A 25,069-nucleotide genomic window follows, 5' to 3' on the forward strand; every position below is an offset into this window, starting at 1 on the left:
CACGGATATTTAATACTTGAACAACGTTTGAGTGACCTGGAAATCAAAGGCATTCGTCGATTCCGCCGTCGTTTTGGAGTGACTTTTTCAGCTCTTTGCTACCGGTGGTCAAGCATTGGCGAAAAGGCGTCCGTTGCCCCGTGTAATTACGTTTGAAGATTACGTTTCAAAAACAAATTCGTACACCTCCTCGTGTGCGTTTAACGTGTGTTTAAGTATTCAAGAATGCGGCAATGTTTTTCCACCCTCCTCCTTCTCTTTGTCTCATGCCCGTCTCTTGTACCGAATATCCCGTACGTTACCGTGGCCCGAAAAGTGTTTGAATTCTAAGGTATTAGTCGGGGACGATAGCCTGTAGAAAGTGTTTGGAAATTTTCCCAGCATTATTCTCTTCACACTTTGCGGATCCGTATCGATTTTACTATTTAGTAAATTAGTTAGTAATGTAAAAAGTAAATTAGTAAAAAGTAAGTTTGCGGTTAGCCATTGCAAGATTGCAATATTATTAATGTTACAGAAAAAGTGGAAACTGGTTGGTCGTTTGTTTGGTATAACACTTACCTACATTAACTTAGAGCTCGTACCTAATTTCGGAAGAATTCTAAACTGATTTTTTTTTTTTTTTTTTTAGGATCAATTCCTTTCCTTGTCGACGTGTAAGTTACGCCTGTCATGGCTGGTTTCTTGTGCGGTTTTCCCCATATTATCCCAGATATGAATACTAAGGAGGCGAGGAAAGTTCGAAGATTGATAGCTCGAGAATGAAATTTTGTAGTTTTTGTGTCTAGGCACGAGTTGCTGACTGCGCGAGACTGTGCAACAATGATTCACAGCGAAAACTCCGGACATTACTTGAAGTAAACATTAACTCTAGGCTAACAAGTAGACACAGTGATAAATCGAATGGATTCTGTGTACAAGCTATCGGATTTAAAAAGCGACGGCGCAGACATATTATATTTTCTAAACGTCGTCCACGGATATAAGACATATTTTGTTCCTATTGTCTATTAAAATATTGAAATCCCGCCATGCAATAATGATCTTAATAATAATAATGATAATAATAATAATAATAATGACAACGATAATAATAATTTGACTATCGTTTCACTTACAAGCTAGTGGACCGCATACATACGCCGAATGTAATATTTATCTAAAATTGCTTTTTCTTCAAGCCATCGTTTATTTGCTATATAGATAACGCCGAAACCCGTTTGTTGTGTATACTTCAATTCAGGTAAGTGTATAATACATGTATTGTATAAGTTTTATTATGTCATACACGCATTAGCCGTTGAATGTCAACTCTTCACAATCGCGTATATAGTATTCTTAGCAAATTATTACTCCGTCAAGGTACAAAAATCGTAATGTAAAAAATTGTGTAAATTCATATCGTATATATGGTTAAATGTTGGATTTGTAAAAGTTCTCTAAGGGTATATAATGTGTACATATATTAAGGGTATACATATATGACGACGTATTGGAAGCGTCGCGCGGAACTCTGCACATTTCTTTTTCAACCTCGTGTCAATGTCTTCGAGATATCTCAATATCTGTACGATGCGTCTTGCGAGATTCTCGTCGGAAATAATCACGTTTCCGAGATCACAAAATAGTTTTACACAGTGTAAACTAGCGCTTACAAATTTGATACAGCGCTTCTTGGTTTTACAAGGCAAGAAAAAATTTCATCATCACTCCACGGAAGAGCGCGAGGTAATCGAAAATTTCGACTGACAAATCGGTCTCATATGTATGTGTTGAAAAATTCACCGCTCCACGCAACAGTTTCAATTAATTTTCGATACCGATTAATTATTCACTAATTAATTAGCTATATCGTATTTCTATCAGGGGCACCTAAATTTTAAGTATATTCATATTTAGCGGGGGTGATAATCGGGTTCAAAAGATACTCAGGAAATTACTTTTGTGCAGCGGTTATTTTTTAGCTTGCTTTTCCTCTCGCAATCAGTTCACTTTCAATACTTCGAACCATCTCCTGACGTAACGTAGTATAGGTATATACCGTATATACATACATTTGTCCCGTCATACGCATAACGATCTTCGTGTAAGTTATATGTTCGTATTTTCCTCGCCATCGTTTACATTTCGAACCTGGAGATAGAACGTTGACGTGCAATCGTTCCCTGCACGAGGCGGGTAATGTAGACGTACAGACCTCGAATATAATTGTTCAGAATATTCGAGGACCCGTTTAGTAACTGCTTTGGATCCATGCGCAGATACTTTGATCCCTCCCCAACAAGCGCGGCGACGAAGATCCAAGAGGAGGTAATTGTCAAATAAATTAACGCACGTTTCGCAACCCTTGAATCCTCGGCTCATCGTCAGCGCCCGATAATGTGAAAAGCACTCGGTTCACATACACGTATACGTATACGTAAGGGCAGGGAATCGTGGTACGCCGAATTTGTATCCCGAAGAAAACTAGCGGACCCTACGCGTGCGTTCATCCAAAGTAGGTGTCGCGTGATCCCGGACTTGCAGACTTCTCTTCTCACCATCGCCGGAAGAAGCTTTGCCTACTTTGCACGAACGACGCGGCTTCTTCGGCCTTCCCTACAAGACGTGCAGGTTCTCACAACTCTTCGACTTACTGTCACGAGCCCAGACCTTCTCGAGGATCGTCCTCACCTTGAGACTGGCGCTGGTTCTGCTCCCCCTGTACTTCTTCGGCGAGTTATTCTCCGAGCAAGAGCCCAGGGGTGACCTGTTCCTGTTCTTCCGTGATCTCTTGCGCAGGAGGTCGCGGGCGTGTTCCGGATTCTCGAGTTTAAGACGTATCTGGGACAGAAGTCCGACCAGGAGTTCGTCAACGTTGTGATTGATGACCACCGACGTCTCGATGAATTTACAATCGTACGAAGTCGCCATTGACCTACCCTCTGCAACACAAAGTAAATATTTACCGAGATGGCTTCTCACCAAGAGCCGCGTGCGATACCCGTATAAGGATCTCTCAATTTCCTCAATCTTCGAGAAACTTTGACGCGATAACTCCCGCTCAGCGCGCCGACACAAATGCAAATTAGTTATATCGATCTCGACAAAAGTTAGCACGCGCTCTCGCCTTGTCTACCTATTTTCCATTGTTATAAATCACCGCTACCACTTGCTCACCAACCTGTGTATGTATAACAAACATATCGCCACCAACTCTATAATACAAAATCTAATACGTTGTTAAGTCGTAAATTTATAGTGTAGACAGTTATATTATATTGTTCCGCACCTATAATCGGTTATCGCGTACAAGTGTTTTACGAAAAATAGCAGAGATCCGTTAATGACTCTGCCGAGTTATATTTCTTAAGAATTTTATACTTTAATTTTATTTTCGTTCAACGTCACTTACAGCCGATTTCAAATCTCCCCTTCAATTGTACCGTATGAAAATATACCACCTGTGCCAGAATTTTTATCCCATTAGCTGCAGCGTTATCTTGCATCGCTGTAACGTATAATTGATTGTACGGTACTTCGTATTTAACCCCACGTTTACTCACGAACTTATATTTATCGTGGCTAGACCCACCGCATGGTGGTACAAGTTTCGGTATTATCAGTTTTTTCTCACTATTTCTGCGAGCACGCACGCAAACGAAATCTTGTAAAAATTACTTCTACTTACGTTACAGAGTTGCGTGCAGCGAGAAAATGCCCGGCATAAAGCGGGACTGAACGAACATACGCATATCTAGTATCAATATTTAAGGCGGCCAAGGTACAACGTTACGCGTTGACCATTTTCTTTCTCACTGCGGACACGATTGTCTTCGCCAGCGTTTTCCGCAGCTGAAAATCACCGTCGAAACGTGTTCTCCCTTTTGCATACATAAAAGATTAAAATCGCCAGGTGCTCGTCGGGCCCTCAGGGCCCTCGATGCTTACGGGTCGTTGCGCAGGATACAAGACGGTTGTGAAAATATTCAAAGAGAATTTTTCGCTCATGTAGACAAACGAGCGAAAAGCGCTTTCCAAAATACGAAACGGAAGATAAAAATTCGGTACGATTATCCCGTGAAAACTTCCTCGAACCGTCGAAGTAGGCCAGCTGATTGTGTAATGTGTATCCTGCACAGACGATACATGCAACGAAGCATCAAAATACACGAGTATACGTATGCATAGAGATGCGTGTCGCTGAACAGCTTACGGAAATCCACAATTTTCATTGCAACTCCAGTTTCTTTTTTTTCTCGATTCAAAACTGCAATGTTTTATTATATCTGTCTCGGCCAGGTATTCCAGGCAATGCAGGCGGCGTGGTTGTACGCTTTCATACATTTTACACGCATACACTCATCTATCCAGGTGTACAGAATGGTTTGTTATGCCTGGCTTTATAGTGCGATAACGCAGCATTGTACCGTATATAGGTTCGTGCATTCGCGGCGTTGGTCGTAAAAAATTCATGGAAACGAATAAGTAACGCAATCGTCCCTCATTTGAATGCTTTTCTACAGTAAGGCTGACAAACTTTTTCTTTCCTTTGATATACGATCTGACAGAATCTACGCACACATAAACGTAAATTACCGTATAATGAAAAAGTAATCTATTTTAATATTATTGTTTATAGAAATTCGACGAGCTTTACTGCAGGATGCACTTTGTTGAAATACGAGATAATTTTCTATCATAACTGGTGCTTGACCGCACGTCACTAACATGTAAAACTGTTCATAAGTTTAAAGAGGACGGAAAATAAATCAATAAAAAGCAATTTTTTTTGCTATTCTTTAACCTTTGTAAAAATTCGCGTCCCGATATCTTTTGCTACAGCCGACAAGTCTGACTCCTGCGACGTGAAAACCTGTTATTAACCAGCGAAAGTTTCGTCTGTATAACTCTACACTGTAAAAAAAAACGTGAGGTAATTGGGCAAAGACGAATATTGACTGAGCTCTGAAAGGTGCTGCTGGGATAAAAACGATAATTCGGTGAGAAATCCGATGTCTAGTCGGAATCTCGGATTAGGCAGAAAAGCTTTTGGACACCTGAGTAATTGCTCATCCGTATGACGTAAATATTTGAGTCAGCATTGGAAAATGTCGACGACGATCGAGTTTATCGCGGGAGTAAGCGATGGTGGTGAAAGCCGATTTACTCAACGCCGTGAAAATTTGGCAATACGTTGAGGGTCGTTTTTTCTAAGCGTTAACTTTTACGTAATCATACGTAATCACTGAAATCACATTTTTCTTTCAACCATAAATCAAGCCTACGGTATATCGAAATTTTTCTTTTCAAAGGACGGTTTGCAAACACACTTTTCCTTCTAATACCTGGTACGCTGTTGCTTCACCCGACACTTTCTGCAGCAATTTACATGGTCAAAGTGGTGCCAGCGGCTCGAGAATTCCAGAAGGAGGAGTCGCGAGATTAAAGCACAGGAGAACGCGTTTGGTGTGAAAATACCGTGAACGAGCGAACGAGGCGTTATCATGCAATTTCTGTCAGGATATGAACTCTGCGAAGGCTCTGCTTACGGTCCTCGCTCAAAATATTGTTCAGCGTAGAGACATTCTGCCCAAATTCAATTACGGATTTAGTGCTTTTGATACATGTCAAATAAAACGTTGATTTAACTTGGCCACGACTGTGTTATGTATAATTTATTGCAGAAATACTACGATTTTTTTTTGTGCGTCATCAATTGCAGGTGACCAATAGCTGAAGTGAGTTTGGCGACACAATTGTTGCCCTTCTCAAATACGATCATCGTTAAGCTCTAACTCGTGAGCGTTTTATAATCGTTTTATTTGCTCAGACACCGAACGACACGCGACGTCGATATCACTTCGATTTTGCACCGTCACTTTCGTGTGAGATTATCCCGCCCCTATCGTCTGTCCGAATCACTCGACTGACTTTAGATTCTCATTCTATGTCGTTGACAATCCGCCATTAACACAGCAATTTCCGCTTCCATCAGACCATCTATTAGTGGTCAAATTCACCCATCCGCGTCAGCCCCTTCGAAAAGATCCTGATCTGAAATTGTGCAAGTTCGCGGACCTACAGGAGTCGCTTCGAAAGACTCTGTGGTTGGATTTCTGGTGTCAGCTTTGAATTCTGAGTTGAGTACGCGTGTAAATGCAACGATTATGTCCTTTCCTGACCGTCATTTTTCCGTCAGGATCTCGTCATTCCTCTCTCGTTAAATTTCGCTGAGAATTTATTGCACGATTAAATCCCTTATTACCGTTCGTTAAAGTCTTCCCGTGTCATGGGATCACGTATTTCTCTTCCACACTTCCAGCAAGCTTAAAGCAGATGATATCTATCTTACAGACATAAGAGTGTATACCCCTCGATTTGAAAATACTGGCATTTTATGACACTTGGTGCTTTTTTCAACCGGGTGAATAATATTCCAGCCCGTGCATGCGTGGAGAGCACAGGTTGCAGCCTTGAAGTAAACCAGATAACATTTGCTCGACGTTTGCGTGACGTTCATTCTACGTATAATTTCAGAATTGCATCAAACATATTCTGAATTCCCGTTTTGCAGAAGAGGGGAAATTTATTCATGCGTGAAACACGTCGTCGACGCTGACGTCAGACAGTTGCCTCTGACAATAATTCACTCCGTTGAATGTGCCGGGGTTGTGACTACCAACTGCCCCATCCTCTGTCCTGTGTCTCTCAAGTCTCAGAACGTACAAAGAAGCATTCTGACTGTGCGTCAACCCGGATACGGTCCAGAGTAATGAGTGCGATAAATTCACCCGAATATTCACTCAAGAATGTAATTAGATCGGAAGGGTAATCGCTGCGTAGATAATATTAACCACCATCCACCCAATTTCGTGTTGCAGATATTCGAAATACAGAAGGAATGCCGAACTATCGTATATAATATGGTGGATTCTTACCCTCAGGTGAGACGAGCGTCGCCCTGACGAGATCAATTTTGTTCCCAACAAGTATCACGGCTTTGCAAGAAACGTGATCCATTCGCCAGAGTTCTTGCAAAACTTTTTCAGCAGCGTGCACGGAGCTGCTATCAATTGTTGAATAGACAACGCAGTAAGCGTGAGGGTCGTGGTTTTTTATGCATTCCTCGGTCTGAAACATAACAAAGAAACGGCATTGTCGTTACAATGGTCGTACGAAGAATGTTACATAATAGCGTTTTTGGCAAAATAGGATGACTCCTTTGATATGCACGAACCACTATAGCTAATAACATAATTTACCCGAACCCTTATTTTCCGATACCCGAACACGAGCCATGCAGGATATGCCACGACAATACGTCGTTTCGTATCTTTCTTTATTTCTGTTCTGCATGACGAACTTCGAGTGGTACAAAAGCCGGCGAAAGAAGAAGTTCACCGATGCAAACACGTGCTCGTTTCAGCCTGACGTATGTTTATTTTCGTTACATATATACTTTCGAATAAATATAGACGGGAATTGGCGCACCGTGCAGGTGTGCGTCAAAGGTGCTCATATATTACACCTACGGATGAATGCTCCGGCTGTTCGAAAATGGGGTTCCCTTCGTGATCGACCGTTTTTCGGATGAATGCACCTTTTTTATCCGATTTGAACCTCTACCGAGTGTCTCAATACGCGTTGTCGAAATACGGTTACTCGGCCAAGAAGCGACTCGTATCAAGAATTTGAGAGGAAAAAAAAAAAAGAAAAACACGCAGTGTAGTTTGGTTTCGAATTGATTTATAGCAGGGACGGTCAACTTGATCAGATCCGCGATCTGCCGTCTGCTGTCCAGATTTTGTGCGATCTACCGATCTCAAATCTTTACCACAGAACTAAACGAAATATTTTTTGACAGAGTCATGTATTTTCTTTCGCCTTGTCGCGATCGACTGGCCTAATAGCCGTGATCGAAACACGATCGACAGGGTTGTCCATCCCTGATTTGTAGATATCTGCGCGAGGGTCTGAAAAAAAAATCAGAATACCTTTACCGAGAAAATGAAACGGTCCAGGTAACTTGGGATTCGATATAATCGAGACTTCGCTGCACAAGCTGCAGTTTATGGTTATACGGAGAAGAGCTTTTACTGGATAAGGGAGCAGTTCGTGCGGAGATCAATATGTACGCAGAAAGAAACTCGTCGTCGGTTTTACAGCCCGTGAATTCGTTTGTTCAAGACTTTTGCATCCGACGAGTGGAGCTGAGAGAGAGCTTCTACGCAATCGGGGACTGCTGAGTGCTCGAGTCAGCTAAAAGCTTACTCCAAATTGCGGACTGTCAAAAGTCTTATAACGAACCTGAGAACATTGGACGATATTTGGCTAAAGCGAGAACTCGACGCTTATTCAGCGGTCGCTTGGTTGTCTTCGAAAATAATGTTCCGGCGAAAGAAATTAAACACGAACAATTGTCGGGGTGTAAAAATTATTTTTGAAAATTGAAGAGTTTCAAACACTTTAACCAACACCGACGTGCGATCTTTGAATCCATGACCATATTTCTCGTGGCATACGATCATTCGGGTCGGTGGAGCACGCGTAAACTTGTTTTCCCCCGTTTACCTTGAATTAATTAATTGAGATTTATGTTAATTAGGCTAATTTGAGTGTCTCGTTTTGCGGAAAATGTGACGACGTTAAACGTGAGCTAACCAGACGTACGAGCCGCACGATTGCTTTATATAAATAAAAACTAATTTCGTTTGAGGCAGCTCAGCTTATTTGAAAGGGGCGTTGGGAAAGGGCGAAAAAAATTGTTGCTGTTTTTCGGGCATTTTTCTTATTCTCTTGTAACTCCTTTTTTCCTCGTACAATACGAGCTTCTACATACATACAAACAGTCACGAGGAAATGAGGGTACGAAGCATTGCCCACCCTCCTCTTTCCTGGTGTTCCTAATTGTAGCTGCGAACACTCTGTGCCAGCCGGGTTCTTTTTCCGGACGAGAGTTGTGCTTGCAGATGGTTTTCCGCTGCGAAGGAAATCGAATTGTCCGAGTATCACGTGATGCACAGTGATAGCCGCGGACATGTAATAACAAGATTGCGTGCGCACACAGTCACGTCCGCATATATGGACGCGTACGTGCATAACGTATATACATGCACACATGTATAATGTATATGTTCGTATCGCACACGAGGATTATACGGGCATCGCGTCCCTTTCCAGGCAAAGCTTACATCCATAATAATATTTTAGGTGGTTAATTAAAGCGAACGGCTAGATACAAGGCAACAGCTGACGAATACAAACGACTCGATTACAAGATATTCTGGAGCAGGTAGCCGCCGCGGGGAAGAACGGAACTGACGAATCCTACACGCAGCAGCAAATGCTATTTGATTATTAAAGTAGCCTTGGTTTTTTCATCTCGATGAAGAAGCCCGATGATTCGAGGCTACACCCTCGTCTATTCACCGTTGCAAGTTCGGAAAGGCGTTCTATTTTCGTAACTTGTCAAAGAGTAGGGTCTTGAATAATTGACCTCGGTTCGCTGCTCTCTCCAAGTCAGACGTCCTAATATACATACGTATAGCATATTGCTAGGTACTACGGTATTGGCGCGAAGGTTAATCTGACGATGAAATTCAAAAGCATCGACTGGAGCAGGTACGAGACGAAATCAGCGGTAAGCAAAATTGAGGAAAAAGATACATATGTGGGTGGCTGTCGTAGCGGTGAGCTGCCACTTTTGGTTGAACTTTGATGGGCGAGAGTATAATATTCTCGACTAAATTCTACGTAGGTACTATGGTTTCGCTTATAGGTCATCGCGAATTAGAGTTTATAGCTTTAGAATTAAATTTACGCATTCATGGTCCTTGAGAGTGTTGTCAAATTTTGAAATTCGCGAACAATAGATGAGGTGGTAAGAATTTGTAAAATGAAAAAAGATAATATTTCGAGAATGGATCAAACGATTCTCATGATTTTGGTCTCAGTCGTCGCAGCTTTTTTCAGCTTAGAACTGAATAAATCTTCGATTCTATCGTTCGTACAGTTTTCGAGTTATTTGAATAATAAAAATAAGAAAAGAAAAAATTTCACACTTCTTTAATGAGGATGAGAAGCGCGTGAAAATGATATAAAATTATCGGCACATGGCAAGAGAACATCCAGTTCAGTTTTATCTATCTATCTCATTCTATTTTCCGATATTTCGATTTCACAATTTCAGCATGCTGTTGAAATTAGTTCTTCCACAGTCCAGGAACAGATTTCAAATGCAAGCGAATTAAGCCACGGCTCTGGATCGAGCTTATCTATCCCACGAAGTTGGATGATCGCTCCACGTTTGCCAAAGTACATCCGTACGTAAACTGAGAAAATTCTAAATTCAAAAGCTTTTGAGACCGCTGAATGGAGTGCACGTTACACAGACAAGGGTTCGTTTGCCAAATGCATCGAGCGCCTGGAGGACCAATAAGAAAAGCTCGGAGCCCGGCAAATGCTTTTACAGTCTCGAGGATCGGCGCGACGTGGTTCAAGGCAACCTTTGCACAGTTTGCACGGCAATTATTGCGGCGCCCAGGGGATGCCGAACTCGTTGTGCGGGGTGATTATCGGTGTTGCTGCGTGGAAGCTCGTGAGAATCTGGCGTTCGTCGGTAGGTAAGCTCGCTGACGTAATTCGCGAAACGTAACGTTTCCCGGGGGTTCTTACTCGGCCTAAAAACCTGATATTAACGTGCACGCGGCGTCGACTCGTTACGGTAAAGAATTGTTTGTACTGTAGCCCCGACTCGGTGTGGCTCTGAGTTTACTTTCAACAAACTTGAAGCCGCAAATTGAATGGCACCGAAACCAGTCTGAGGTGGACTCTTTCTAACGGACGACGTACACGCATGGAACGTCGTAACTAGTACTTGACTTTGCGGAATTTTGACCACTGTAAGTGGACACCAACTCGTTTCTTTGAAAAAATACCTACAAATACGTGAAACATTGAATACATTTGCATGTACCTTGTAACTTGACGGCCCCTGATCTTTTTGACCCGTTTTGTGACGACTCGCGTTACTGTCTGATCGGAAATGTTTATTGATATTTTAAAAAGGGGTTCATGTTTCTTTTTCTCTCCGGATATCGAAAACCTGGTTTCGAAGCTGTATCCACGATAGCGTAAGGATTTTGTTACCTGGAGGTAATTTTGAATTTCAGTCCCTGTGACGATCATTGATCGATGTCACCCCCGGAAACATGAAGCGCGAATTTTCACAACCCTTTGACGAGCAACTGCGTTAAAGAACCAGAAACCCTTTTGCTGGTATTTAATCAAGTCAATAATTGAGAGAGATTATAATTAGGTATTTTCATCGGGTGGATGAATTTCTTTTTGTATCTTTCCACTCACCAAATTTCACCCTCTTATTATGCCTGTGACGTACTTTAAAGTTATAATACGGGTATGAAAGAAATTTTTGCTTCGTGCATTTCGTTACCAGTCGGAATATCCCTAATCTGGTCCGCTTCACTGCGTGGTAAACATTCAACCAACAAACGGACCCAATTTTTTTTCAGGTGCACGCCCGCGCTCGAATTAAGAAAAACGATACATACTTTTCCCGGCTCGCAAATTTGACGAATATCCCCCTTTTAATCCGACGAATGGCACACCCGTATAGCCAAGCTCAAAAAACTGCACGGTCGCTGATTTTTTGCAATCAGTTGTTACAAATGTGGATAAAAAGAGCACTTCAAAGACATAGTTTCACAATTTTTAGAAACCTCTGGTGAATTAGAAGTATAGTCTACGGTTTACATAAATTAGAGAATCACTAAAAGTTTTTTCTTACGCCAAAGCTCGCAAAGCATTCGTGCAGTTTTATCGATATGAATAATTTTTGTAGATTTTTTTTATTTTGTCGCTAGAAATGCTGCTGCGAAGAAACATAATCGCGAGATGGACGCAGATTTTCAAATAGATGTAAGCATGTTAGCTGACTGTATGGAATACAGAATCAGAAATCTCAAGGCAATATATATATATATATATATATATATATATATATATATATATATATATATATATATTAATATATATTAAAACTCATTTGTCAGCGCATGAACGAAGTTTCAATTTTACTCACCGAAAAAAGCAGTTTTTTCTCTCCGAATTTCAGGCTTATCGAATTTCTGCAGCATGAGTAGTTTGCCTTCTGAAAATCGCCGCTACTTTGATCCAAGACTGAAATGTGACTGCCTCCGAAGAGGCAGGTCCAGCCAAGTGAACGAAATCGTCTCAAGCTGAACGTGAAATTACGATCAGCCGATAAAAGGAAATTAAAAATTACTAGCAAGGTATAACACAGTCTGAAAGGAAGAAGGTTTCAACCGTACAGGATCGGATATCGCGGTGGGTGTGTGATAACTTTCCAGCGTATCCTTTGCAAAATGAAACGTCCTATTAAACCGTTGAATGTTTCGTTAACACCATACCTATACTTGGGAACAAACGGAAGGGTTACCTGCTTTGCGAAATTTAATTATGAAACACCGTGAAACCGGAGACGTGGCTGCACAGTTTGACATAAAAGATACGTAGACGTCGGGGACGCGAACGGAATTTCATCGTGGGAGGTAAAAGAAACATCAGATAGGCAGGGAATTGCCGAGGCACGTTTCGCCGGTCGAAGATCCGGTCTGACTTGAGATAGGTGGATGAGGAATGCGGTGAGAATTGCGAGGCAAATATCAGAAGCACGGGAGTAATTTCTCTTACTTTACATGTTACGCGATCTCTTTCCCGAACGAAACGGATTATCCGAACGTGTTTGACTAATATAATATAGTATTTGCGGTGGAAACGCAGCGAGCTAAGCACTGTGTCGAGCTAGCAATTCCCTTTGGTACAAGCGATAAATGCACGCCTCAGCGTTACGTTCAGGCGGATTATTGAATATGAGAAAGAAGAAGATGAAGAAGAAAAAACGAACCTTGTCGTATTTACAGTTGGCGCGATATATATCGAAGGTGCGTATAGGTACGAGGGTGAAAGATAAGCCGAATCGACCTCCTCGTACCGTTGGAGAAATAAAACGGGCAGACCTTTCTTTGATCTGAAATCAACGACCCAGAATTTAGGGGTACGAACGGAGCCCGAGTTTTTTACCCTTCGGGATTTTCGCCGGCGTAAAGAGAAGCTGGTAGAAAAATATCCATGCAGACTATACTTTGCATACGGAATACAGAAATAATATAATAGCACGGAAGAAGCCGAGACGTACTTTGACGCCTATACGTGTGGAGAAGATAAGGCCAAAGAATGTTGTAATGAGATTCGTGACTTGTGAGAAAACTCCGGAGCGAGCCTCTCCGCCACTTTTGAAACTCACATAGCCAGCGCAGACGTCCATTAGCGAAAAATTTCGCCTCATTTCGCGATGCGAGCTTTTCAAGCTGCTCGATAGTTTGAATACCTTATCCACTCTTTTGCGCGTCGACTAATCAAAATTCGTTGGAAAATTCTGCAAGCTGCGAGGTCGAGCCCTGAACATTGTCGGATCCTCGCTAAGCACCAAACTGAGTGATTATCAACTCAAGGGTGAGCGAGGCTTTTCGCGGGGGTAAATTCGCCGTATAAATAACTAATTTTAAGTCCCGTCGTGAGGTCCAAGTGAAACGTGAAGAGAGGCTTTACCTGTAGAAACACGCGAGGATGAACGTCCGGATTCCCCGGACGCTGACCCTTCTGTTTTCTGAGGATAAGCTTTAACGAGCGGAGAATAGGGGCGCGCCTTATTACTCTTTTAACAATTACAAGGTAGTCACGTGCCGAACAGCGTCTTACTTGTCCAGTAAAAGCAGGCTCACGGGATTTATTTCATCCCGCTATACCTGCAGTACGAAGCCAAATTACGAATTGAATCGCGGCGAAAGCCATCCCCTCACAACCTCTACGTGAGCTAAAATATTTTTTCAACTTTGTGGGGAAATCTTGCGGTAACTTTATCGGTTAATTAATTTTAATTGAAAATTTCCGGAAGGTATAATTATATATTCTCTGCAGTTGCTCTTCAATAATTAGTTTCTTATCTCACGGTAAAAAAAAAAAAAATAAAAAAAAATAGATGAGTCGGCGACCCCGCTTTTCACTGCGATGTATAGTTAAAGTTTGACTCATAAGGGCTTCGAGTAAACAGTACTATGGCTTCCTACTGAATTTCACTTAAATTCGCGGTGAAAAGCAAATTTTCACTACATGGAGGTGAGCGCGGGTTTACCGTGGAGCTACGTAACGCTTCATCGATACGGAGTGTCCTGGAAAATTGTATTTTTCACACTCTTTTCTAAGATATTGGGAGTGAAAATATTATTCTTTGAAGTTCACGTGATACGGGTATACGGAGATGAAACGAATTCGTATGTGTAGCGATCAGGTTTAACTTACTTCCATCACAGATTTCGAATATATGTATAATAGAGAAATGGACCTTGGTGAATTTGCAGAATTTAATGATTTAATTCTCTCCAATTTTAGCTGTAGGGTAAAATTTATAGATAATCTTTAAGGTACGACCCTGCCTCTTTACCTCGAAAACGACCGTCGTCAACAGAATTTGAAGATTTACATATTTATTTGCATTTTTGCCAACGTCCGATTTATTCACGCCTTCGAAACTCGTCGACGCTCCTCGCAGTGTTTGTTCGTGTATACACACATCACAGGGTAAATACACTAGAGCGTAAAACAGGTTCGATTATCTTCAGGCTCAAATAGCTTACCGAGGACACACACGATAAAGTTTCTAGCTCTAGATCCAATCACTGATCCTACAAGATTATTACTATACGCGCAGGTGACGGTCCCTACAGTGTAGGCTGATTTTATGCGAGTGATTCGAGATTTTACGAGTTGCTTGGCCAGTGATGATGGGTCCGTCGTAAAGTATCAAGGCATCGCTTCAGCGACGATCCTCATCCTGGCAATCTTCTCGCTAAATACGCGATTGTTTGCTTTCGGACGGGGCGTGGATATCGTCCCGTAAATCGGATAGCCATTATATTACACGCGAACGAGGATTTCCTTTTTGCATTGGAGAAATTTTTACGAAGAAATGTACAAATCAATACATCGCCAGTCGTGTGCTCAGTGCAGGCGATACCGAAAATAATTTTTTGCCCTACGTAGGCGTAAAATGGGATTTTACAGTCCGTTCGGCAGGTGTAAAATCCGGTTTTACACACCGGTACGTATAAAATGAAAAAGAACCTAAATTCCCCGAATCGTCTCTCGCATTCATAGTTGAGGTTAGTTTGATTCCGAGAATTTCCAGTTCAGTTTATCTTCAAGGGGTGGGTACTGGAGTTATTTATTTGCTTAAAAAAACAATGCCAATCAAACCCAGGAGAAACTACAGGCCAAACTTCGGGAGGTATAATTAACAATTTTTATTTTCAGTTTCAGCAATTGATTGATAAAGGTTGATTGAATTCAGTTTTCCATTTGTAAATCACACGATAGAGTCCGATTCATTTTTTTGGTTAGTTAAAAACCTTTCTGTGCGGTGAAACAAAAAATTTATATCATCATTATTTTTAACGAGCATAAATAAATATATTTTTAACAATGAAGTATTATTATTCTTTGTCCTTCTTTTTTCTGTTTTTTTTTTTTGGCAAATTTTGTACAATGTTTTTCGGCAATTTGACGGTTCGTAGGGAAAATAATATTGTTTGCATCACGAGCGTAACGATTTACTCCCTAGATACGAGAACTATTATATCGTCCATACGAACGAATTATACGACCTGCATTGATACAGCGTACCAAAGCGTATTGTGTAGATAGAGTTACTACCTGCATTGAAATAACACAACGGAAGCATATATAACTTCATGTTGTATCGTTGCGATTATACTACTTGGCACGTTTCAACTCAACTTCAATTAGCTGCCGCCGCTACAGTTTCCCCTTAGTTTCTAAACAGTTGAAACTTCGATGCTGCTCTATTCCTTATAGAATTCTAGCCCAGGTGTGTCTCTGTACCGGTATGGAATTATTCTACGAAGGATAACACGAGCTTACAGTTACGTAGAGAGAAATTGGGAGACGTGAGTACAACGAACAGATTGATGTTCGCTTCGTAATCGCGATAAACCAGTACCATCAATTTCGGAATATTTTGTCACCTCCGATACCGTTGAAGAGTTTGTCAGCCGATCTACGAGTTCACGTTTGCCGCGGTACTATCAACTCCGTCGGAACGTAACTATTCATGAATACTAAATTGACGAGCGCGTAGTAAATCTCATCCGACTGTGACGCCTGAACCCTCAGAGACAAGGGTGCGAGATGAAGTAGAGCAAGAGTGTTTCGTCTCCGAAGTCGAACCCTTGTGCGAATATTTCAAAAGCTCACATAGCTCGCATACTCAGCTACTGCAAATTCGCGTTAGACGAGCGGTGTAAGACACTTATCGTTGATCTTGTAACGCGGTTACAGCGATCAATTCGAAGTTTTCGTCCAACTACCCAACGACACCCCGAAGCGTTTTCCCAGTTACTTGTCTCGGTTCAATTCGTATATGGCTGATTGTGCCACACTCCCTCACTCCCTCGCTCCCTCGGCACACGTAGACCAGACCAGCGTCGCAATACTTGCGAACTCGTAGACGCAAGGTCGGTTGGTTGGGTGGCGGTCGCCAACTAACCAATCAGCCAGGTATCCAACCAGGCAGACAGCCGAGCCACCCAGGCAAGCAGCCATCGTCGCCCGTTCAGCCATGTGCTCTGCTGGGGCGTGCGACAAACCCCTATATTTAATACACATCACCACGGTTAGGCGTGCTTCAAAGTTATTGGCATAGAGACCGTCTTGCCGTGTAGCGAGTACGCGAATTCGCCCTACTTGTGCACGTTTAATGCACTATCTGCTCGTTGATGATGTTACGCTGCACGGCGTCTCTGTCTGTATCCGTAAATGCTTTGCACAGTCCGCGTACTCGAGCGAATTAATATTTTGAAAGGGTACCGGCTGGCTGTGCAGTCTGTCCGTCGATTACGTGCTCGATAACGTCGCGACCTAATAACCAGTCCGGTGTATGAAACTTTGAAGGACGTCGTATCGCGTTTCGCGATGTAAATATTCGGCACATTGCAAATAACTCCGGGCAACTACAAGGGATCGAGTCATCGAACGATAGCAATGCGTCACTGTAGACACTAAACGAAAATTGAGAACGTGAGGAATAGGGACAAGTTTACTAGTTACCACTGATATTTATATTTATATATATATTTTTTTTTTTTGACAACTTTACCCGCCGTTACCTATTTCAACGTACTTTCGAATAAAGTTCTATCATGTAAATTTACTGTAAATTTTGAAACCCTCTAAGGTTAACAATTTATGTCTTTTTTCCTGCTGGCCTACTTCAACGGAAAATTTAATCGCGCGTAAAATTGACCCTCGATTTGTAAGATAAACTATCCGCGGAGGATGGGGAGAACCGAGAAAAATAGAAGGACCCGTGAACGCCGGATCAAGAATCAGCGACCGGAGAAAAATAGTTGCAGAAACATGTTCCGCTCTCCATCTTCCTTGCTTTTTGACAGTGCGGCTTTTGTCTTCCTGGCAGTAGTTCTCAGGGCGTAGCTGATGTCATTTTGTACGAGATATAAAGATGGCAAGACGCGGTGAGGGTGAAGGATTACGGGTAAGACACCTCGTGTCTACAAGGAGTGCGCTTGTACCACGTTCTTCATCCACTTTGCCATAGAAAATCAATGCTGAATCAATTACATTGTCATATTTCATCTGGCTTTCGGTCTAATCTAGCAATTTCAGGAGCGGAGAGAAATTCGTCCATTATTTCATTTTAATCGAGACATCAATCCGACCTCGTCCGCCGTTGTACGCGGATGAAAAGAGAAAAGAAGAAAGAAAAAAAGAATAAATGTAGGGAAAAATCGCCCTGAGCTGTGGTAATATCTACAGAGAGCATCGAGTCTGGGTACGAACTGCAATATGTGCCCAAACTTTAACTCAATTCGCACGTAAAACAAGCTTGACCAGCGGTAGTTATCAAGCTGCTAAAGGGACAACCCCTTTTTCGCGACAGTATTCGTAGGTGAGTGTAAGTGAATAACTTTCAGGTTCAATTATGGCTGGTGATATCGCAGCCTCCCAATGCGGCAGTGTAATAATATACCTCACTTTTATATCTGATAAAACACATATGGAGACGATAATGCTGTTTACCCAAGATAAACGATATTTTTCTATATTTCGTTCAATTACCGCAACAAGGCTTACCGCTAAAAGCTCGGCACATCGTGAACTCTTCGTTTCGAGGCAGTTTTGTACCTACACCCGCACCTACGTTCGTGGTTTAGATTTCTCCATAAGGACGATCTCGCTTTCAAATGTCTCGACAACGGTAACCAGAAGCCGCGGAAAGGGTTAGGCACTACTCCCTGTGGTATCCTCGAAAGCAATTGAGTCTAGAGAAACGACCGGGGCATAAGAGACAATGGAATTAGTTACGAGAGCAAAGTTTTAATTGTACTACTTCGCCTGTTAGCTGGTAACTGGTTTGAGCGCGACGATAAAAAGACCGACGTTTCTGACAGGATGACCGTGGGTCTTAAGGTCTTTATAGTCAGAGCGAACGAACAGGAAAAACTGCGTTGTAAAAAGCAGCTTCAACAAATCCTGAATTTAAAACGGATTTAAGAACGAATTCGCTATGCCCCGAGTTGGCATATTTCGGAAGAAAGTATACAAATCGCACAGTCTTGAACCTCATCCAATGCGAGCTTCAATTACCTTGGTGAAGAGAAAAGAAAAATGCACACGTTCACAAGTATGATACGTATTGTCATGTAACAATATTGCAGTTGCTAAGAAACCTTTCCAACGTCTTGCACAGCTGAATTTGCGCAGTCAATTCGTTAGAATTTAAACAGCATATTTTCGTGAATACATCTCATTCCGTTTAAGATCTAAGCCGGGAGTATTCGATATGAAAAATGTTACCTTAGTTCTAGACGTAAATTGGAAAATCGAACGATGCGAGATTTGATTGAATTTTCAAGATACCAATGATATCCATGTATGAATATGGATCGATTCTCGTAATATTAAAACCCACGTGAATTAGGGTGGATTATTGGTGGATTATATTCATTTTTATAGAGGTATGTGCAGAGTTATTGGCACTCGATTTCAAATTCTTCGAAACACCGGGCTTTCCATTGTAAGGTCAGTATTACGTATTAAAATTCACTAACATGACGTGATATGAAAAGCCATGGAATTTCATACGGATTTGAATTCCAGGAATCAGAATTTAGGAACGTGAATGAATTTCGCTATTATTCCATTGAGGCGGAACTTTGACTCTCGAGAAGCTTTGTATATTGAAACAAAGCAGTTATTTTAACGTAACAATGATGAATGTTGAAAAAAGTAGGCAGTGAAAGTTTACGGTTGAGAAAAGAGAAATGTAGTTTTAATAAGAGCCAAGTTTAATGTTTAACTTTCCCGATTACCGGAGAGGTCGGAGTGCGGAAAGAGAGTTGAGTGAAAACTAACGCTCGGACATGAATATAACATAATTCCAATCTTGCGGGTTCTACCGCGGCGGTAGATTCCCGACGAATTATGGATCAGCTGAAAGGACTGGCGAGCTTGAAACGGCCTGAGTGCAGGAAGGTGGATTATCGATCTTTGGAAACCGACTCTCTTGGCCCCAAGAAACAAGAGAATATCACCCTGTCACATACACATAAAGCCAAACATAAATTCACCTCCTTTTATTCTATACTTCGTCCTCTCTTTTTCGTCACAGGTCTTACCGTAGTGTAGAATAATTTGCAGTTAAAAAAAAAAAAAAATAACAACGTACAATAAAAAATCCCGAAAGAACGGCAGTGTTTTTATTCAGTGGAGCTTTTTTCAAGGCCGAACGAAACTTTACGCAGGTTTCATACATGGTCATGGTTCGCTACTTTCATAAGCATCAGCGGGAATACTGTAGCCGCGAAATTTGTCGGATCGTACAAGTTTCAAATTGCCTGAATTCAACGGATGTATGATAGTCAGAATTTCCACCCGTATTATAGGTGCTCGCTGGGAAATTCTGACTCCTTTTCAGCTGGGGAGGGGCAGCTTTGCATGTTTCCCGGCGTGCGTAAGTCTAATTCATAAATATCACGCGTTGTACGCGAAGGAAGGTGAGGGCCGACGGTTAGGTACGGAGGTTGATACATAAATACTGACACAATTGTATCAGGTAGGCTTGCGACTCTGGATAATTTCACGAGTGAATGGTTGTGTTTTATTAAATTCGTAATGATCCCGTGCGAGATTACTATAAATTGATGTGCAGTGTAGAAAATTGTAAAACCTGCCGTGTGTAAGGCTAATTACAATAGTCATTTTTACTAGCCGGATAGAACTGTAGTGCTAGTAGAAATATCAAATATAGGCAGGACGTGTGCGTCGACAAAGATTGGTAGAATAGATTGTTCATTTATTTTTAAATTATTCGTTTAATGAGTTGATGAAGCATTGTGAAATTTCACCGGTACCTCATTGTTTTCTGTTTACGAAAACCTGTCCTTTTGAAACTGGAAAGTTTCGTTGACCAATATCAAACTCAACTCATAATTGACCGTAAGATTTTTATTTTCAAAAGCTATTTATTCACACGGCGTGCCGTTCGCTACCTTTTGGCATCAGAAATATCAGTGCAAGTTCGAGAGCTCCAGAATATTGAAACGATTATGTTTATGATATTCAAATTTAATGCGGTGAATGTGCAATTTCTTACCATATATTATGCCTGATCGCATCCTGCGAGTGATAAATCTGTGGGAGGCCGGGCATCTGAGTACTGAAATTTGCAAAAGACATCTCACGCCAAAGTGCGGCGAGGCATTTTGACGGGCGAATAATTTCTGAACCCACCGTACGTGTTTACAGATGCTAACTCGTACCGGGATACGTATAGCCTCTGCGGAATACGGACCGTAGACTGTCAGAACAAAGTTGGTTGAAAAATTGTGTCACAACGTCTCGCGCGAAAACGTATTATTATTGTAGTCTGCTTGTGGAGTTAATGAAAGCTGAGGTGAATCTCGGGTGAAAATAGTGGGAGGAAATAATACGACGGTATTCGCAATGGCGGTGGGCGGATGATGGGAAAAGGAAGCATCGAGATGCGCGAAATACGTATGACGTGAGAGAGGAGGGTGCGGAATCTGCGAACGACTACAAAAGAAATCGCCGAGCTTACGATTACCGGAATTGACGGAGCAGTCAAGTCTCGAGCAAAGGAGCGCGGAACAGGCCGACAACGGCTAAAGGGCGCGAACGATCGGCTATCGCCATTATCCGGTTCCACGATCAAAGGTAGGGACCAGGAGGCGAGAGATGGAAAACGGTGGCACCCTCGAGGGAAAACTAACGAGGGACAATGGACGGTGGTTCCTGTTCCATACCGGCTTTACGAAATTTTGAGTGTCAAAACATCCGTGAGTCGATTTTACGAGGAACATTCGGAACGGGGCGGTCAAAGAGTGAAAGGTTTGCAGTCGCAGAGAAGTGACACTCGTGTATTCGTTCAAACTTAGTTGATCGATAACTCAGCAAGACGTGATTTCTCGAATAATTCTGCCATGCAGACTTCTATGTTGAGTTTATACCGTAAACGAAAAACGAAAAAAACAGTCTGGAGATACTGTTTAGTCAGGATTTTTTTTTGCACGGTGTTTACTCTAAAAGTATGTAGTCTGTGGGGCTTCTAAAGATTGGTATATGGATTGGTGAGTAAAAAATAACTGTAGAGGGTGGTTGGTTACTGGAGGGTGGTTTGATTCTGGCACTCCACTTTTTCGTTACATTTCCAATCTACGAAATATGTAAAATTTTTGTCCTCGTTGAGAAAAGTGTGAAAATGGTAAAAGAGAACGAAATTCGAATCTCTTTTATTTGCAAAGGGAAACAGCTGTGATCCCGCTATAAACGCTGTTGCGACTACGCCGTTTATTGATAGCCGATTGTCTGACAATGGATTTACTCTATATCGACATACGAAATAAGAATAATTCCCAGAAAGTTAAAACGTCGTTTTGAATTCAGGAAGGACTGCACAGGATTTTGCAGTCCTTTATTCCCCTTCTTTACCTCGATCGATATCCAATTGTGTTTGAAATACCTTTCAAACGCGACATACCAAATGCACGGATATCCCCTCGAAACGCCCTACTGACTCTGAGTCTTGGCTGAAAAAGTTGATTGGAACCGTTTGAAACCGTAGGAAAAACGAGTTTTAAATACGTTGAAGTATTTATTTCACCGACTGGTAATTTGTCGTGAAACTTAATCTGGAAATTTCAAGATGCCAGACAATACATAATTATTCAGACAAAGAAGAAATTGGTATTTTCAACGTTTGAATATGAAAAAAGAAATCAGTCAACTTTGCATGCTTCTTAGCTTGACTAAGTTCTGCAGATATAAAACTCATTTGAAACACGTTCGTGGTTGTATTTAAATGCTGACGCAAAGTCCGTAAGTTGCAATTTCATTTCAAAAGTAAAATCATTCCCAAGAGTAATTGATCCAGTAATCAATAGTTCTATTTTGCGAACGAACAAAGCGGCGGCAAGAACAATCCAGATATGATTTCAACCGACACTCGGCGAAAGCCAGAAAACTGAGAATTGAATGAAAATTCATACCAGTAATAACGTGCGTGCAACATCTGGTATCCAATTCTGCGATTTCACCCTAACAAATTCGAATTCAAGCGAACATTAATCCACGCTTAGGGTATCTCGATGTGACGTGAAAGACTATTTTTCACCTTACGCGGGCCAACCGGTTAGTCCCTCCTGCAGCGCACCTCCTCGGTGGTGGTGGTTATCCCCTGGGGAAGGGTGAATCGCCCCCGCGGCGTCTTTACTCAAGTTTTACGAGCGACAATATATATCTTCAGTGAGCGACAGCGATAGCGCTGAGCTCTTATTAGACACCGGGTGAGACACAACCCGGTTGGACACCTATCTATCGCGCATGGCGGCTCATCGTGGCATCGGGGCCTCAAGCCATGACGGCACGTGCCATTGCTGCCCTTATTGCTCACTCTCACTCTCTCTCTCTCTCTCTCTAACCCCCGCAGCTTAGAGCCTGATAGCTCGGCCGAGTGGCGTCCCCGAAACCGTGGGGGTCGAACGAGCCGAATGAAGTGGCTCACATCCGCCACCCCTCTCTATTCGCGGACACGTCCCATGGGAGGCCTTAAAGACGAGGACGACGACAACGAGACGCAATTTGTCTACCAGGACAACGCTCGCATTGCTCCCTCGGCGATGGACAATTTTGTATCAAGCTCTTCTCTCCGTCTGTCCGTCCGTTGGTGCGTTTCTTCCTCTTCTTTTTCTTCTTCTTTTTCGTCTTCTTCAACCGCGGAGAGATGAGTCTTCCTGCTATTTATGGCTCCCGGAAAGCTTTCCCAATAAGAAACTGGCTGGTACTGACGTAAGGGACCTTAATTTGAGATGGCTGATTGCACGTTTATCCGCGAAAATATGTCACGTCTCTGGAAGGACACGTGTTTATATCGCATTCGAAAAATAACTCATCCGAGTTCTCACGCGTAAGGTTCGACCGAAAATTGCTGGGTTCGTGAAAACGGTGCTGCGATATTGAGTGGATGAATTATTTGAACTTTATCAAGTTACAGGCTTCTTAGTAATTCACAGCAATTATATAAAACGCAAAATTCGTACTTGAATTAGTTATGTGATTTACGATTGTATTACCGCAGGCATCTTATTCCTGATTTTAATTATACAACAGAGCGAATGGGATGAGTTAAAGAGCCAGAAAGGAAGTGGAACAAATTAAACTTATCATTGAAAGGTGAAAGAATCTTGTGTTTCATTTTGGCAAGCTCAGTCCTTCGTGATAAATCATGCGAATTGAGTGAGCATTATTTTCTCTGGAACTGTTCTGGAACTGTGATATGATTATCTTATTTTCCAAATGTCAATGTATTACGACTCATACATGTATGTTCCTTGTAGGATTAGCTCATTAGTTAACTAGGTTTGTAGTACCACCCTGATAGCATGTGTTCTTCAATAAGCATAGATTTAATTTAATTTAAATGTTCCTCACTCTGTTACATGTTTCTGATTCTTACGTTCTATCAAGAGCTCAACATTGTAATGTATTGTTGTCCTCGGAGGGTACCTTGCCCCAGGACATTCTGAATTAACGCTTTTCTCAACACGTAATGCCATGACCATTACAGGTTTCCTACATCTAATTTACTATTTTTCTCGATCGACTTCAAGTACATCATAAATGAATATACGATAGAAATATGAACAAGAATAGGTAACTTTCATAGTCTCGAGATAGATACTGGTGCGATAGTAAAAATTTTCCAGTAATTAAGAGTTTTAACGACCAACTCTTGAGATTTTGCTAAATATTTATGAACCCAGATTAGAAAAGTTTACAAGATTCCAGACACGACATGAAATTCCATGATGTTTTTAGGATATTTTCCAAAGGGTATCAAATTCCATGAGAATTCCATGATTTTAGAATTTGCACCACGACTGGACACCCTGTTCAAGTACAAATGTATTGATTTTCTCGAAACAAAGGCACAAAGGGCAAAAAAAAGGGGGGGAAAGAAAAGAAAAACGACGAATAAAATTGCAAGTCTGTACAATTGTATGTGTATTTATACTTCATTACGTACATAAACGTGCCGCTTGTTAAAACATTTATTCTGCGCATTGAAGTCCTCAGATTTCTGAACTATATAGGTGTTCGCATACTTATTTGTTGTTGTTTTACCTGCAGCGTCGATTTTGTTGTTATTGAGTAATGCAACCAAGAAGTTTTAGAAGGGAATTTTGGTTGTTTACCTTGTTTTTTTTTTCATGTCTGATATTTATTTCGTTTTATAATATAGGTCTATATGTGTACACAGAGTGATTCGCTAACCACTGAATGACTGAACGCGCTTGTGCTAAAATTCGAAAGCAAGAGCAGCTTCTGTTTTGTCAGGGCTACCAACATTTTTTCGATTATTTATAACGCGGCGAGC

The 25,069-nt window shown here is 41.7% G+C and overlaps 1 protein-coding gene across 1 annotated transcript in view; it reads right to left on the minus strand.

Annotated features, from left to right (window-relative positions):
* Positions 1 to 1,091: 1,091 nt before the first annotated feature.
* The window catches only part of LOC124177141, a 96,339-nt gene continuing 72,361 nt past the window's right edge, over positions 1,092 to 25,069 (minus strand). Inside the window, exons 12-13 of the mRNA XM_046559188.1 lie at positions 6,921 to 7,113; positions 1,092 to 2,924 (exon numbers count right to left, since the gene is read on the minus strand). Coding sequence (XP_046415144.1) covers positions 2,599 to 2,924; positions 6,921 to 7,113 — 519 coding nt within the window. The 3' untranslated portion in view covers positions 1,092 to 2,598. The remainder of the gene's footprint in view (positions 2,925 to 6,920; positions 7,114 to 25,069) is intronic.

This window comes from Neodiprion fabricii, chromosome 3 (assembly GCF_021155785.1).
Source record: "Neodiprion fabricii isolate iyNeoFabr1 chromosome 3, iyNeoFabr1.1, whole genome shotgun sequence".
NCBI classification, from domain to species: domain Eukaryota; kingdom Metazoa; phylum Arthropoda; class Insecta; order Hymenoptera; family Diprionidae; genus Neodiprion; species Neodiprion fabricii.